Here is a 16,429-nt window from a genome sequence, read left to right as displayed (position 1 = left end):
TCTTAGGTATTTTAAGAATGAAATAATTTACCTGGTGCAAGCGTGTTGACAGTCTGTGCAGTTGGATGTTTGAATCCCAGTAAATCGACAATGACGTTGAAAGGAAAGGAAGGGAAGCACGTGACGTGTGGCCAAGTATGGTGTCCCATACTCATAATTTGTGCTCTGCATTTCACCCACCCAAGTGCACACACACAGAAGTGACCACAGGCATATTGCTGTGGTGCCCGGGGAGCAGTTGGGGGTTCGGTGGCTTGCTCAAGGGTTCACCTCAGTCATGGTATTGAAGGTGAAAGAGAATGCGGTTCATTCATTCCCCCATCATCTACAATCCCTGCCGGTACAGAGACTTGAACCCGCGACCTTTGGGTTACAAGTCTGACTCTCTAACCATTAGGCCACGACTGCTGAAAATTACTTTGAGAGTTACAGATTTGAAAAACAAAAGACGGGATAATGATATGATTCTAAAGAGAACTGTTCCTACGTGTTAAGTACCTTTAAAAAAAACATGTTTTTTTTTTTTAGAATGTACAAAAAAATATAGACATATAAAATGACAACGTTAAACACTTGTGTAATTACCATATAGCAAACGCAAACAAATATACTTATATTTACCAATATATATATTGTAACAACTTTGTTAACTTTTATAAATAAAAATATGATTGATATTGCATGTGATAAATTTACTTAGCGTGCAAAAAAAAACGTTCTCTTCATTAAAATATTCACTTTTAATCATAGGGGCCTTTGTAAATATATGGTATTTACAAAGCCCCCTTACTAGATTAAGGGGGCAGCCACACTCACTGACACATCTTACCCCACAGTCCTCTTTGCTAATCAGACCAAGTATATTTGACATTACTCAATATAATTTACACAATATGTAATCCCTCCACCATGGCCTTATCCTCCATGTAGCCTCAGATTACAAAACCTTTCCAAAATACAAAGGGCCTTCAGTAGAGCATATGCAAAATTGAAAGGCCATAATTCTACAGCTAATAATGCAGGAGACCGAAAATTTTAAAATATGTGTCAATACACATTTGAGATTTAATCTGGTTAGTTTTGTTTTAAGAGAATCTTTCAGCACCGTTTGGTCCACGTTTAGGCCACATCATGATTTCTCAAGCAAACTCTATACTACAAGGTTACAGTTGTTGTTTAGCAACAGAAAACCAATCATAAACTATACAATTCTTACCTCACTAAATGCTCACGTGCTTTCTTATTACAATCAGATGCACTTTCACGCGCTGTTTAGTTTCCAGAATGGCAGAAACGGCTGGAATCAGATTGTTTTGCTATATGCATTTACAGGAATGAACTCACTAGAGGACGCTGTGCTGTTTGGTAAAACACTTTCTGCACTCCCATTGGTAGTCGCTGTAACTTCACGGCTTGTTATTATTTGTCACATCTGAAATGAGGTCTATTCTCTTTGTAGCTATAAACTGAGGAAAAACGTTGCCACTTTTGCACAGATACTGTTAACAGTCAATGTCATGACCTCATAAATCTGCATAACGATAAGTCTGTTTGCAACTGTTCTTGAGAATAACCAGGGGTTTAATATTAGCCCAGGGTAAAATGTGAACAGTGTGAAACATGGAACAAGAAAACACAGGGTTAAGAACACAGGTTCAAGTGTTTAAAACCGACAGGCCTGATTTAATTCAAAAACTTCAAGCCTCTCTGAGTGTCTCCGTGGTGCGCGTGCACTCACATATATCTGTGAGCGCTCCCGCTGGCGTCTCTTATTTCACTGCTCTCCCAAATTCTTTGATCCGGAGGCTGCGCAGTCTCAGCTCAAGCCCCAGCATCAGAAAAGTGCGTGTGCAAGCAGAACCAATTCCATAATCCACAAAAGCAAGATGTGTCGCTGAGGAAAAGAGAACATTTGCAGTGCAGTCGCAGAAACTTGGAGCTCGGAGAACACGTCGTAAAGGCCTGTTTGTCAACCTATTCTCAACACACGGGCATCTCGGAACCAGACCAAAAATGATGTGCTTTAAGTTTTTCAGCTGTAGGCATATTGTCCTCAAAGTTTTCCTCGTACAGTTTCTTGCTTCCTTGCAAACTTTTGCTGCGCCCTCACCCATCATAAAGTTTCCAGGCGATGATGCTTCTTACACAGACAAAGAAGTGGCTCTGGTGAGTGTATTTTCATTTCATTTAATATTTTTCATGAAAGAATAAAGCAGTGTTTTTTATATATATATATATATATATATATATATATATATATATATATATATATATATATATATATATATATTACGTAGACATATTTATGTGTGTGTGTGTGTGTGTGTGTGTGTGTGTTTATTTAACATTTAAAATATGATGGGAGTTTTTCTATATATTAATTTTAGATCCCTCAGAACTTTACTAATATTAACACAGTTATATTATTTTAATTATTTGTGCAGTATTTATCTTTTGGCCTTTATTCACTGTTGAAATATCTATGGAAAATGTAAAGCACAAATACACCATATGTTTATATGGTGGTTAGGAAAATGTTTAATGTGTTAAACAGATCCAGATAAGTTGACATAACTCACTCTCTCTCTCTCTCTCTCTCTCTCTCTCTCTCTCTCTCTCTCTCTCTCTCTCTCTCTCTCTTTGCTTTCTTTCATTGTATCCTTAATTATCTTTTTCACAGCACTACTTAAATAAGTTCTATGGCTGCCCAAAAGACAGGTGTAATCTGATGGTGTTGAAGGACACACTGAAGAAGATGCAGAATTTTTTTGCTTTACCTGAGACAGGGGAGATTGACCAGAAGACAGTAGAGATCATGAAGAAACCACGATGTGGAGTTCCTGATGTGGCCAATTACAATTTCTTTCACAGGAAGCCCAAGTGGGGACAGAAGAACGTTACCTACAGGTGTGTGTTTACCTCAAACAGTGCTGAGCTACTGTACCTCTCCTTACTGTTTGTCAGTCACTTTAACCCTTAAAAAAATTATATTATTATTACAAATAATCCTTTATATTATAAAAAATTTGATCTTTTTGTAGTTTGAGAGTGAGAGTTTTGCAGTTACAAAAAGATTTATAAAAAGAAACAGGGACCATATTTGTGTCGGTCATTAAGATAATCATCAATATATGTTTAAAGAATGTTCTCAGCAGGACCTTTGTGGGTATGTTGGAGGTGGAGCTTAAAAAGGAACAACAAATCTGAATTTATTAGCTTATAAAGTTGTGCTGACTACAGGAAATGCAGGAAATGTTTAGCCATGAAAGAATATTTACTGTCATTGAAAGACTTGGCTGACAATCAAACACAAAATAAGTGATCAATAGTCTTTTATAACAAAAAGGACAGAGTTGGGATCTTGAGGATATTTACTGGCGAACATGTCCTGACGGTGTTTAGTGAGTCATGACCACATCTGTTACTTTGCCAGTAAAAAGTTTTCAGACCTCATACACAGATCTGTGGAAGAAATGGCTCAGCCTTAGATTTCCTGCCAGTCTCTGCCTTACTAATTTAACAGATATTTAGATTTAGTATTGAGCTTTCTTAGAGAAGTTTATATTAAGCCTAGCCCCTCATTAAATGTTAATTAACATTAAACAGCACAAACAATGTCAATAGTAATTGTAATTAAAAAAAAATGTACAATTAATTTGCCATTGCAGACAGTTATCATTGCCGAAAGGTGTGCTGTTCTATACACTATGTGAAGTTGTAACCAGCTGTGACTCTGTTTGAAACCTCAGGATGCTCCCTTCAGTATGTGAATGTGCTGTATTGAGGTCACATTCACAACTCATGTTTTCCACAGTTATTTTGTCCACTGGAAAGTTTTTTGGAAAAAACAAATATTTAGTGTTTCATCTGTTTCATCTGTTTGTATTGTACATCTATCCCTTGTTGCCTTGTAGAATGCCATTGTCCTTGAATATTGTGCTGTGGTTTGGCACTAGAAAATAGCATAACATTACTATTGAATGTGTCTAAGATACATGCTCTATTATCCACCACAAGTACAGTCAGCATTTGCTAGTTGGTTTAATAAGTGTGCACCTGCAAAGAACATTAAGTGTTTAATGAAGTTTTGTCATTTAAATATAAAACCTAGGCTGCCAAACTTTGGCGAGAGCTGTGATGAGCATTCAGCCCCTGTTGTTACTGTACATTGTAAAAGGCTGTTTCTTTTGTCAGACGCTAGCAGTGTCTCCCAGGGTGGTCAGCATAACAGTGTTTCACCCCTTGCTGTTCTGGGACTGTTGAAGAGCTTTGGAGATTCTCTTACTGAATATTAGTAGAAAACCTTTTTAGTTTTTAGCACCTGCCAAGTATGTTGGATGTTGCTCCATTTTTCTGTAGGGACCATTTCAGACTGCCTTGTAATGCCAGAACAGGTTTGGATTTGACAGTCCTGGTTTTGGTTTGAAGCGGAGCTCCCTCCTTAGGAGAAAGAAACCAGACCATGCAGGTGATCAGTGTAACCCGCAGTCCTCTGATCACTGTGTGAGTGAATAGCTTGATGATGATTGGATTGAACTTGGAACTTGGACATCCCTATGTCTTTTTGTGATGAAAAAAGAGTTGGTGGCAAACCATTGGCAGGCAAAAGAAGCATAGGAAGCATCCAAAGGTTTATTGCATATTATACTTGAGTTAGATGATGCGATTGTGAAACATGATGAGTGATGACTTTTTGCCTGGGCTTATGTATTCCTAACCATATGTATTCTTGAGCCACTCAAGTCATGAGGAAAAAAGCAAATGCAGTACCCGCTTATCTAATATAACAATATGACAAACAATTCTGTAAATGAGTTACATAGAGATTTAAAAAAAAAGATACATAAATAGGTAAAAACACAGGGCATAATAAATATTTATTTACTTTATTTTCTTGAAAATATGGAATAATCAACTGGGAAGAAGGCAATATTGTTTTCTTTTTCCGCAGGATCTTAGGGCACACCCCAGATCTGGATGAAGAAACAATTGATGATGCTTTCTATCGTGCATTTAAAGTCTGGAGTGATGTCACACCTCTGAAATTCACCAGGATCATGGATGGAGAAGCTGACATCATGGTTAACTTTGGCCGAAATGGTATTTAAGAAAATCATTTGGTCTATGTCTTTCAGTAATATGTTTCTGTACAAAATTTTCTAAACTACTGTGGTGTAAATGTACAAACCTCAGATTCGGGTTTTTTTCTTTTCCTAATCGCAGCTCTTACATTTAACTGCTAAGTCACAGACTAACCACAGTCACTCCGGAAAATCTTTAGTATGGAGCTTTCTGCACCATAGATTGATTTTCATTGTGGTCTTTGGAAATACCATCATGACTGCACAAGGAAATTACAAAAAATGCCAACAGTATTCTCACAGTGTAAATCTCTCCTGAGCGGGCTGTAGATGACAAACAGTGGACAAAATCGAAAGAAAATTAAACTATGCTTGAGTCACCTATTAACCGTGCAATTACCTACTCAAGTCACTAACCCTGGTGCATTGGGTTAAAACAAATATTTGAGTTAAATGTGTTATATTACTTACAGAACATGGTGATGGTTACCCATTTGATGGGAAGGATGGTCTTCTGGCTCATGCCTTCGCTCCTGGACCTGGTATTGGGGGAGACTCTCACTTCGATGATGATGAGCTCTGGACATTGGGGGAGGGACAAGGTATGTCAGTTTTCTTGCTTCTGGTGACTTGTTACCTCTTTAAACAAGTAGCTGTTTTTTGATTTGTAACAGTTTTACTCAGAAAAGTACAAAATTTGTTTATCAAATGTGATATCTCTCTTTCTCCCTCTTGATTCAGTGGTAAAGGTGAAGTATGGTAATGCAGAGGGCGAGTTCTGTAAGTTTCCATTCTTGTTCATGGGTAAAGAGTACACCAGCTGCACCTCTCAGGGTCGAGATGATGGGTTCCTTTGGTGCTCCACCACATACAACTTTGATGAAGATGGAAAGTATGGCTTCTGTCCTCATGAACGTGAGTGTCCTTTATGCTAAGTTTTACAGTACAGTATAATTTGACACTCTTCCCATTCAAAGTGGTGCAACATTTAGGCCGTTATGTCTCAGACTTCATTTGGGGAAGAAATGTGGCATTGTGAACGTAATACTGTATGTCACAATCACTGACTCACTGAGTTTTGTTTCTTCCTGTGTTGCAGTCCTGTTTACATTGGGTGGAAATGCAGATGGAGCTCCTTGTAAGTTCCCCTTCACATTCCAAGGGGAAAAATATGATAGTTGCACCACCTCAGGCCGGGATGATGGGTACCGTTGGTGTGCCACTACCGAAGATTACGACACAAACAAGAAATATATATTAATAACATAGACAATTCAACATATAAGTTTCTATAAATCTCCAATTCAGAGAAATATTTATTTTGACTTCTTTGAAAGCCAAAAATAAGTATAACTTACACTGCTGTTCAAAAGTTTGGGGTCTTTAAGAAATGTATATTTTGATGAGATCTGTAAGAAATTAATACTTTTATTTATTTATTAGTTTGAACTTTATATTGATCAAAGAATCCTAAAAAAATATATAAAATAATGCATACTCTTCAAAACATGTTATAGTGCCTTACAAACCTTGTTGTAAGCAAGCCAAAGGGGACAGTGGCTAGGGAAAAACACATGTAAAACAACAGATGTTTAGATGATGCTCGAGATGTTGTACCATTCATCCAAGTGGACACACAGTGACACAATCACAAAACTAATTGTTGGGAGTCATTACAGTTACTTTAAATCAGTAATGTGTCTGTCTACGCATTTGGTTTTTAAGGCCAGTCAGGCTTTAAATCAGTTCTCCATTCACTCTTCAGTTTTCTGCAGACTGTAAAAGTTCTTATTACGAGATATTTTCCATTGTGTTACCGATCTGGCATAAGCAAGTCAGGAGCACAGAACTCCTCATCTGGTTGTAATTCCCTGGGAGTGTGTGTGTGTGTGTGTGTGTGCGTGTGTGTGTGTGCGTGTGTGTGTGCGTGTGTGTGTGTGCGTGTGTGTGTGTGCGTGTGTGCATGTGTGTGCGTGCGTGTGTGTGCGTGCGTGTGTGTGCATGCGTGTGTGTGTGTGTGTGTGTGTACTGAGTAAAAGAGTCACAAAATCTAGTCCAGTGGTGCAAGCCATCACTTTAAATAAGAGCTTTGGAATACAATCCCATACTTTAGCTGAACTTTAATGAAACACAGTTCTGTTTATGCCATGAAACTGGTGTGACCTTCACTTTGAGTCTGTCGACTCAGAGTGATTCAGACTGTTGAGTCTGTGTAATTGAGAAGGACTCCTCCCTGATGCTTCTCTTAGCTCATGTAGTTTTTCTTTAGGTTCAAATGCCTTGATCTAATATGTGGGTTTACCACTAACAACAGCTTGTGTTATAGCTTGTGACATCATATAACAGATACGCACACTTAATCGTAACAGTTTCCATATCACTGCTTATTTTGCCTCTCTTAGTATTGTAGCTGTTGGTAAGATTTTATTTATTTATTTATTTAATTTGGCCTAATCAAGAGCTGTCACAAACTCGGCCCTTTTAAACGTTTAGAAGGCTGTAAATCAAATGTGATTCATATTTTTTAAGCCCTCAATTCTTTTATTACAGCAATTTTGTCATTATCAACCTTTAACATTTTTGGTATTTATTTATTTTAATGGCAGCCATGTCAACAGTCGGAGGAAATTCAGAAGGTGCACCCTGCGTCTTCCCCTTTAAATTTCTGGGCAATACTTACGACTCCTGCACCACGTCGGGACGCAGTGATGGGAAGATGTGGTGTGGTGTCACCAAAAGCTTTGATGATGACCGCAAGTGGGGCTTTTGTCCTGACCAAGGTGGCATAGAGATTTTTTGTCATTATTTGTATAATTTGTAGCATGCAAAATATATTCTGTTGTTGTAGTGTAAAAAAATAAATAATTTAGATTTGCACTCACACATCACTTCCTGTCTCTTTATCTCTTGTTGTGATGCTATACTTGTTATATAATTTAGTCAGATTAATAAATTGGTCTCTCTCTCTCTATTTTTCTCAGGCTACAGTCTATTCCTAGTGGCGGCCCATGAGTTTGGCCATGCCCTGGGTTTGGAGCATTCTGACGACCCTGGAGCTCTCATGGCACCCATGTACACATTCACCAAAACCTTAAGGTTGTCTGATGATGATGTTAAAGGCATCCAGGACCTCTATGGTGAGTGTGAAGTGTGAAAGACAATATTGAAATTATCAGCTTCAACCTATGCAATTCAGTACTTGCATTAAGTTCATCATATTTGTTTATTCTGATGATTATATTCATATTTAAAGTATTACTTATTTATTCCTCTTAATACTTCTCTCTGTACAGGTGTACCAACAGACAAACCATTACCCACTGAACTCCCAACGGTCACACCAATGGATGTTTGCAATGAAAACATCATATTTGATGCTGTAGCCCAGATCAGAGGAGAGATCCACTTCTTTAAGGACAGGTAACTAAGGGCACCCAGTTCAGAGAAAGGCCTGAATGATGTTGTTAATGTTAACCTTATTTCCGAGGTGAATAGAAAATAACAGGGTATGTTCAAGCAGGATCACAGTACTTCTTACTTTTGGATTTTTGTCTACAAAACATCTATGCAATAATTTGACCGGTTGAATAGAACATCATGATTTGCAGCAGAAAATACCAGGTACACAACTGTGGGTAGCAGTTATTTCATTTTAGCGTTTGCTGACAGGGAATGCTCAGTTCATCTGTTTTCAGTGGTTTCAAAAACTTTTTGCTTGCATGCACAGGAAATGGCCCCATGGCCATCTGAGGAAAACTTCATGACCCAGTTTATCTGCCTATTAAAAAACTTCAGCATATCTTTTTGAAATCAGTATGGATGGGAGTAATGGCTTTATAGTGGTTGAAATAACAGGATGAAGATTTAAACAGGAGAAGAATCGTGCTGATGCTTTAGCCAGATTGTTAGTCCAGAATTCAAATGAACTCAAACAAAGTAAATGGTGGCGAGAATGGGTAGACAAGGGAAAGTCCACAAATCTGATCCCACATCCCAAAATCAAAATACCGCAGCATAGTCATTACCATATCAGGGGGCATTTTTATTCCTTTGAGCACATTGTTTTTGTCTGGCTGAATTTTTCTTGGATGATTAGGTGGGAGATTAAATTTGCTGACTGTTTTAATGTAGTACATGATCATGACCAAGTAAACATTTTCCTCATCGCTGACTACAGACATAACAAATTGTTTACCTTAAAACTCTCAACTGATAATTAGTCAAGAATCTCTGTTATAGTACCATTCTACTACAGTATTGAAGATACTTGGGTCATACTGCTTATGTGGATGCCTGAGAAACAATCTAAATAAATCAACACACATGTATTACGTCCATTTAAATATAATTTACTGTTTGAATTTGCTCATTTGTATTTTTTTAGTTTTGAAATATTATCCATGCTCCACACTTATTACTTATGTAATCAGAGGTAAATGTCATGTTTATATTTTGGAGGGGTGTCCAAAGCAAATATAAGGAGAGTATAAAGAGTGCTGTCATTGGTTTTCAGCAACATGCTCAGGGGTCAGGAGTTCTGGAACGAAAAACAACCACCCACTATTCTACACACACCTCCAGTTTTAAAGCTGACTGCGCTGCAGTTATAGTGATCATTCACAGGACCACACACATGCTGGATGTCTGGATTGCACTCAGTGGGCTCTTATACCCTCTAAGCAAGATCCTGAAATACTGATCTAAAGTATCCAGAACATGTTGATTCCAAAAATCTAAATAAAGCCTGTATTTTCCTTTATATTTACAGTCATATTTCTCTCTGATAGCGGAAAATGGGGGAAAATGTAATATTCTCATTTCCCCCCTTCATCTCATTATTCGTTTTACCAATGCTTTTATTTAAAACTATTTATCTACTAATTTATTTATTTGTTGGCTTGTTTATTTAAAATAAATATCCAACTATTATAATTGTTTGTTATAGGAATATAAAAAGTCTTAAAATTCTAATTGTAGATTTATAACACAAAATGCTTCTAAAACAGTAAAAGGCTCAATCAGTCCAATTATTGATATAACTTTGCATCATGGCGATTCCTGCCTGTGGTAGTTCAGCTTAAAAATCAATCTTCTCCAAGTGTCTGAACCTCTCTCCTTATTTTCACTGATAAATATTATTTGTCTGTGCAGGCAAGGAGTCAAATAGTTCAGCAGTGGAAATGTCATTATCATAGAGTTATGATCAAATTACTGTGAATCTGAGGTTCCCTGGAGCTGCAAGTCTCACTTTACTGTGTGGGCAAAATGACTTGAGATCTCAGATATTCACCCAGCTGGATAAATGCAACAGCTGTTTAAGACATTTCACAGAGAAAAAGGGAGAAGTAGAGAGTAAGGCCACAGAGCGAACCCCTAAAAGGTTCACTAATGTTTTGTTTATTCAGCTGGACTTGAAAGTCTTTATTTTATCTAATCTTTGGCTCAGATTTATAAGCCACAACTGAGGCATTTGATAAAATGAATTCTTCTTCTGTCTCACATCGTTTCATTTCTAAGACAGCTGCAAATAAAAGCTGAACTCAGCTAGTGTTTTAACTACAAGAGTGTTCTGTTCTTACGTGTTTAATTGCATAGGCAGAGAAGGGGGAGGGATGTCCAGAAGTGTTTGCACTAGAAGAAGTGGAACTTTGAGGCAAAAATGTTTGATTACAGTTCAACTCTAACCTAGTGCTGTGATCTGAAGTTTAACATAAAGTGAAACAACTGCTGACGGAGGCTGTGTGCTGCTCACAGAAGCTTTTCCTCACTCTAGTGAGCTGTAGTCACTTGAAAGACCTGAGATCTCTGTCTTCTTCTCTGAGGATGAACTCTTTAAGCCTTTTGAAAAATAGGTCAGTGGAAAAAGGTCTGGGGTAGTTGGTATTGTTTTTGTGGTTTATTCTGGGGCAGCAGGCAAGTTTGGACATGTCCGAATGCCTCTTAAGTCATTCTTCAGCCATAATAAGAAACATCTGCTCAGTGAATCACCTCATTGTAGCTAGAGTTCAGTACATGCTGTCTCTTTCTATCTTACTTGCTTATTTTATCTCCCTTCTCTCCCTCTTTTACTCAATTCCATTCAATTCAAAATTGCTTTATTGGCATGACTGTAAACAATACAATATTGCCGAAGCTTAGTATACATGTACAAAAAGATAAAAAATTATTGTATAATAACAATAATAATAATTAAATGAACATCACAGTAATAGAATGGAATATTATAACATCTTAGAAATATTAAACTGGAACTGCACTCTTTTTCTTTTTACGTGCACAAACATGTTGTTGCCCTGTCTAACTCTAACCCCTCCTGTTACAGATTCCTCTTCAGGACTGCTGATGTCAGGAGGAAGCCAACAGGCCCCATGCTGGTGGCTACATTCTGGAGTGAACTTCCAGAGAAGATTGATGCAGCTTATGAGAATCTTCTAGAGGGGAAGACGGTCTTCTTTGCAGGTAAAGGACAGAACTGGGTGTGACACTTGTGTTTGATGGCAGTGGATCCAAAATTACATGGTCAGAAATGACAAGACATGTTATTTAATCCAATTTAAATCATAACAGGTTGCAGAATTTTTTTTTTTTTTTTTTTTTTTTTTTTTTTAGCAATTTAAGTTAGCACAGAACCACTACCAAATCTAAAATTTCACGCATTTATATATTTTATCTATCTCTGTATACCCGCACTCTTAACATACTGCTACTATAAACAGATATATATATATATAGTTGTTAGACTTGAGATTGTAAAATGCTTTTGGGACCTGGTATCAATCAAATCCAGTGAAGAATAAGATAATAAAGAAGTTTAAGGTTTATGTGGGTATGTTTCTGTCTCTTGTGTATAAAATGTACTTATTTACTTACTGAGTAATATATACCATCGTTCAAAAGTTTGGGGTCAGTATGTTTGTTTGTTTATTCATTTATTTTGGAAAGAAATTAATACACTTATTCAGCAAGGATACATTCAATTGATCAAAAGTGACAAAGACTTTTATAATGTGACCACAAAAATGTGTTTTAAATAAATGCTGCTCTTTTGAACTTTCCTATTCCTCAAAGAGTCCTGAAAAATGCATCATGGTTTCCACAAAAATATTGAGCAATACAGATGTTTTCAACATTGATAATGATATGAAATGTTTCTTAAGCAAGTGGGAAAGCTTATTAGAATGTTTCTGAAAGATCATGTGTTATGAGTAGTTGCTGTTGAAAATTCAGCTTTGCCATCACAGAAATAAATTACATTTTAAATTATATTAAAATTGAAAGCAGTTATTTTAGTGTTGTACTCTATTTAGGTTAATAAAGAAATGTATTACAAATAAATCATATTTATATTTTTATTAAAAAATGCAGCTGTGGGGAGCCTAAGTTCTTTCATAAGTGAGCAAAAACATTCAAAAGTCTTACACATCCCTTCAAAAGTATGGGGTCGGTATATTAGGAAGCAAGGTTTTGTAAATTGGTGAAAAATATTGTAGATGTGTGTGTGTGTGTGTGTGTGTGTGTGTGTGTGTGTGTGTGTGTGTGTGTGTGTGTGTGTGTGTGTGTGTGTGTGTGTGTGTGTGTGTCTGTCAGTCTGTGTCCTCTAAATACAATTTGTATTTAAAATATTTGAATTGTTTCTCTAGGTGACGAGATGTGGGTATATTCTGGCAGTACTCTGGAGAGAGATTATCCCAAGAAGATCTCCAGCATGGGTCTTCCTTCAGATTTGCATGGAATTGATGCTGCCTATTCCTTCCACAAGAGCAAGAAGACTTACATATTTGCTGGAAGCAAGTTCTGGAGGTAATCTATTTTTAAATATCTCTCAGCATCTGTGAACTTAATAAAGTATGTCTTAACAAAGTAGGTGCACAACATTCTTGAGAAGCCTTTTTTCACTAAAGTATTTTTCCACTTAAGCCAAATGATACTGGATATAATAAGGACAAGACTATATATAAATGAACTCAGACTTATATCCTTGAGATTAACTGGAATTTACACACACTTTTAAAACTACATACCTAGGAGTGTCAGGGAATTTCAAAGTTAAGGAAAAGTAGAAGTATGTTGATTATAAAGTTCACTTTTCTATGACTTCTCAGATACAATGAAGCCAAGAAAAAGATGGATCCAGGCTTCCCTAAACTTATTGCAGATTCTTGGAGTGCTATCCCTGATGACGTAGATACTGCTTTCAGTCTCAATAGTGACGGTAAGAGACTAATGGCCAAGCACCTGGCTTCAGATCAAGCTTTGTCTGTGGTATTTCTCTGCGGAGAAAACCTGACCTCTACCATGAGTTAACCTTTCATCTCATTCCTTTCCCCTCTCTCACCTACATTCTGTTAGATCTCACATATAGTTACTGATTTCTTTCAATAACTGCTTGCATTTTAGTCCTCAATGTGTGTGAGTGAACTGGACCAAAGTGGAGCCTGGTAGAGCATTCTTGGCAGTTAACTCCAACCCAATTACTGCTGGCTTTAGGCCTTCAACAATAACAAAAAACCCAGCTATATGGTTCCCCCTGCTCAAAATGAGGCATTTTTTCCAGTAACAGCCTCTGTCTAAAGAGCACATAAAACCTCTAAACGAGAGAAATGCTTAAAAGAGAGAGAGCTTAAAGGGTTAGTTCACCCAAAAAATGAAAATTAGCCCATAAGTTACTCACCCTCAAGTCATCCTCTGTGTATATGACTTTCTTCTTTCAGACGAAGTAATAGTAAAAATTGTCTTTGATCTTTCAATTTGTTTAATGCCAATCAGCTGGTGTTGCATGCATCAGTCCAAAAGAAGTTAAATAAAAAGTGCTCATCCATTTAAAAAAAGCATCTCACTCCGGGGGGTAAACAAAGGTCTTCTGTAGCAAATCGATGTGTTTTTGTTAGAAAACCATCCATATTCAAAATGTGAGTCTCGTGAAAACCAACGTTTGTTAACAGGAGTAGAGGAAACAAAGGAAAACCAGTCTCCTCTTGGCTTATACTGAAATCATCTGACATTCTTCTTTACAAATCCTTGTTTTGTACTAATTAGTGACCATTGTTTTGTTTTGATCTCTCCGCTGCGCTTTCACGTTCGACACTTCAGAGTGGCGCATGCGCCAAGCGGACCTCACACGTAATTCCCCCAGAACAGCTTCCATGTACAACAGTGAGCGCAAGCCACATTAAAGTGATTATTATGTATTGAGTATAGATATTTTTCTTACAAAAACGCATCGATTCGCTACAGAAGTCCTTTGTTCATCCCCCGGAGCCATGTGAGATGCTTTTTTTTACGGATGTGTGCTTTATATTTTACTTCTTTTGGACTGATGCATGCAACACCTGCTGAATGGCATTAAACAGCTTGAAAAATCAAAGACAATTTTTAATAGAACTCGATTGGATTCGTCTGAAAGAAGAAAGTCATATACACCTAGGATGCCTTGAGGGTGAGTAATTTATGGGCTAATTTTCATTTTTGTGTGAACTAACCCTTTAAGGGTTTATAACAGTTTTACGCAAGGTGCTCTAGTTTTGTTTAGGTTTACTGGAATTTACTTAACATACATCTTTTACACCCACCCAGCTCTTTCCTCTGCTGCCACTAACACACATTTACACTCATACAGGTATACACACACATGTACATGCCTCATAGAGCAGGTCTGTGTGGTGTCTGAAAGGTTCCTCTGTTTTTAATTAGGCTGTTTGGAGCTGAGCAAGTAAAAACAGCTTCTCTATGTTGTGAATTAGAGCCCACTCTTCAAAACTTATAATTATTTGATCACTGATTGATGGATAAATTGAGTCATTGATTAACTAAACTGTATTAAATAGACACAATTTAATTTACCTCTTTTTTTTTCTTTTTTTTAAACTACCTTTAAAAGTTTGGAGTTAGAAAAATGAATACTTTTATTAAGCAAAGACATTTACATTGCTACAAAAAAAAAAATATATATATATATATATATATATATATATATATATATATATATATGTTGCATAAATGCTGTTTATATATATATAAAGAAGCTCAGACCAGCATATTTGAATGGTTTATGGTTTTTAAATGGTTTTTAAAATTACATTTTAAAATAGAAAGAAGCAGAAAAACATTTGTTGTAAATCTAATTTCACAATCTTACTGTTTTTACTGTATTTTTGATGAAATATTTTTAACCTTGGTGAGCATAAGACTTCTTTTAAAAAACATTTAAATATTACCAACCCCAAACTTTTGATTGTTTTTGGAATGAAAGTAGTAAATCTGCATTAAACTTTAACCTTTAGTTAATTTTCACTTGTTATTTACACTTATTAAATATTTTCAGGTCACAGCTACTTCTTCAAAGACTCCCACTATCTCAAAATGGATGACAACACTCTGAAAATTGTTAAAGTGGGGGAGATCAAAAAGGACTGGCTACGTTGCTGAACATCAGCAGAACATTCAGCCCTGGCACTCTGTGATGACCTTCATCATGAGATAAACAAGGCCAGCATTACCTTGCCAAATGACAGCACTCAAATTTACCATTCTGCCCCTCCTGGTTAGTCAGAGCCTATTAGATTATAACCTATCCTTGGCTAACCAGAGAGGCCTGGTAGCCTTCACTGCCTGGACCATCTTTGCATGCCAAACATAGGCAGAAAAGACTGTAATTGTTGTTGTTTTGTCATTGTGTGATATCTTTTGTTCATTTAGCTCCTACCCCTTAATATAGCCTACATGTATATCATCAGATTTAAAAGGACTTATGACATTTCCCAGTTACATGTAAATGTGGTAGTGGTGTCAGTGAGATGTATCTCCTTTTTTTATAAATTTGCACAGAATAAGTTCATCCAGGCAGTATGTAAAAGCACAAATTTTCCTAGTACTGATATGCAAAGATGAAAGACTTAATTCATGTTTTATTTTGTAGTAAATACTACCCAATACAAAAATCCTGCCTTTAATAAGATGACACATTTTATACATGATAATTGTGTAAAAACAGAGACCAAACAACTGTCAAAACATATCATTTTTGTTAGTCTTGTTTCTTTGGTCTCATGGTACAGAGAGATTCGTGGCACGGGTTGCCTGAAGACTGTATAGGGTTTGTTGCATGATGGACTCATGTCAAGCAAATATCATGAAATTACTGAATAATCATTTGTACTCTTTTTTTTTTTTTGTAGTTTTCTTTTTTTTTTGTAGTTTTTTCTTAATTGACATGCAATCTGTTTATATTTGTAATGTTTTATTTTTTATTATTTTCTATTTTGCTTTGTGCACTTTGTCACTATGTCTCAAAATAAATATTAACTATCCTTTACATGGAATTTTGCCATTTAACTTTTCAGTTTTAACAC

At 36.5% G+C, this 16,429-nt stretch overlaps 1 protein-coding gene and 1 long non-coding RNA gene across 3 annotated transcripts in view; one reads left to right on the top strand and one right to left on the bottom strand.

The window, feature by feature from the left end:
* The window catches only part of LOC122145641, a 107,322-nt gene extending 105,950 nt beyond the window's left edge, over window positions 1-1,372 (bottom strand). For both annotated transcript variants that reach the window (XR_006160452.1, XR_006160453.1), the window contains exon 1: window positions 1,217-1,372. This is a non-coding gene — a long non-coding RNA (uncharacterized LOC122145641). The remainder of the gene's footprint in view (window positions 1-1,216) is intronic.
* A 282-nt stretch (window positions 1,373-1,654) lies between these two features.
* Window positions 1,655-16,392, top strand: LOC109047573 (72 kDa type IV collagenase-like). Its single transcript, XM_042760316.1, has 14 exons — window positions 1,655-2,166; window positions 2,681-2,907; window positions 4,952-5,100; window positions 5,555-5,683; window positions 5,823-5,996; window positions 6,181-6,336; window positions 7,220-7,237; window positions 7,688-7,861; window positions 8,063-8,218; window positions 8,375-8,501; window positions 11,404-11,540; window positions 12,722-12,881; window positions 13,184-13,293; window positions 15,403-16,392. The coding sequence occupies exons 1-14, from the start codon at window positions 2,014-2,016 to the stop codon at window positions 15,504-15,506; spliced, it is 1,974 nt and encodes a 657-aa protein (XP_042616250.1). The 5' UTR covers window positions 1,655-2,013; the 3' UTR covers window positions 15,507-16,392.
* Window positions 16,393-16,429: the final 37 nt, after the last annotated feature.

This window comes from Cyprinus carpio, chromosome A7 (assembly GCF_018340385.1).
Source record: "Cyprinus carpio isolate SPL01 chromosome A7, ASM1834038v1, whole genome shotgun sequence".
Lineage (NCBI taxonomy): Eukaryota > Metazoa > Chordata > Actinopteri > Cypriniformes > Cyprinidae > Cyprinus > Cyprinus carpio.
The sequence above is the reverse complement of the archived record's forward strand: the minus strand, read 5'-3'. Positions and strand labels throughout refer to the sequence as shown.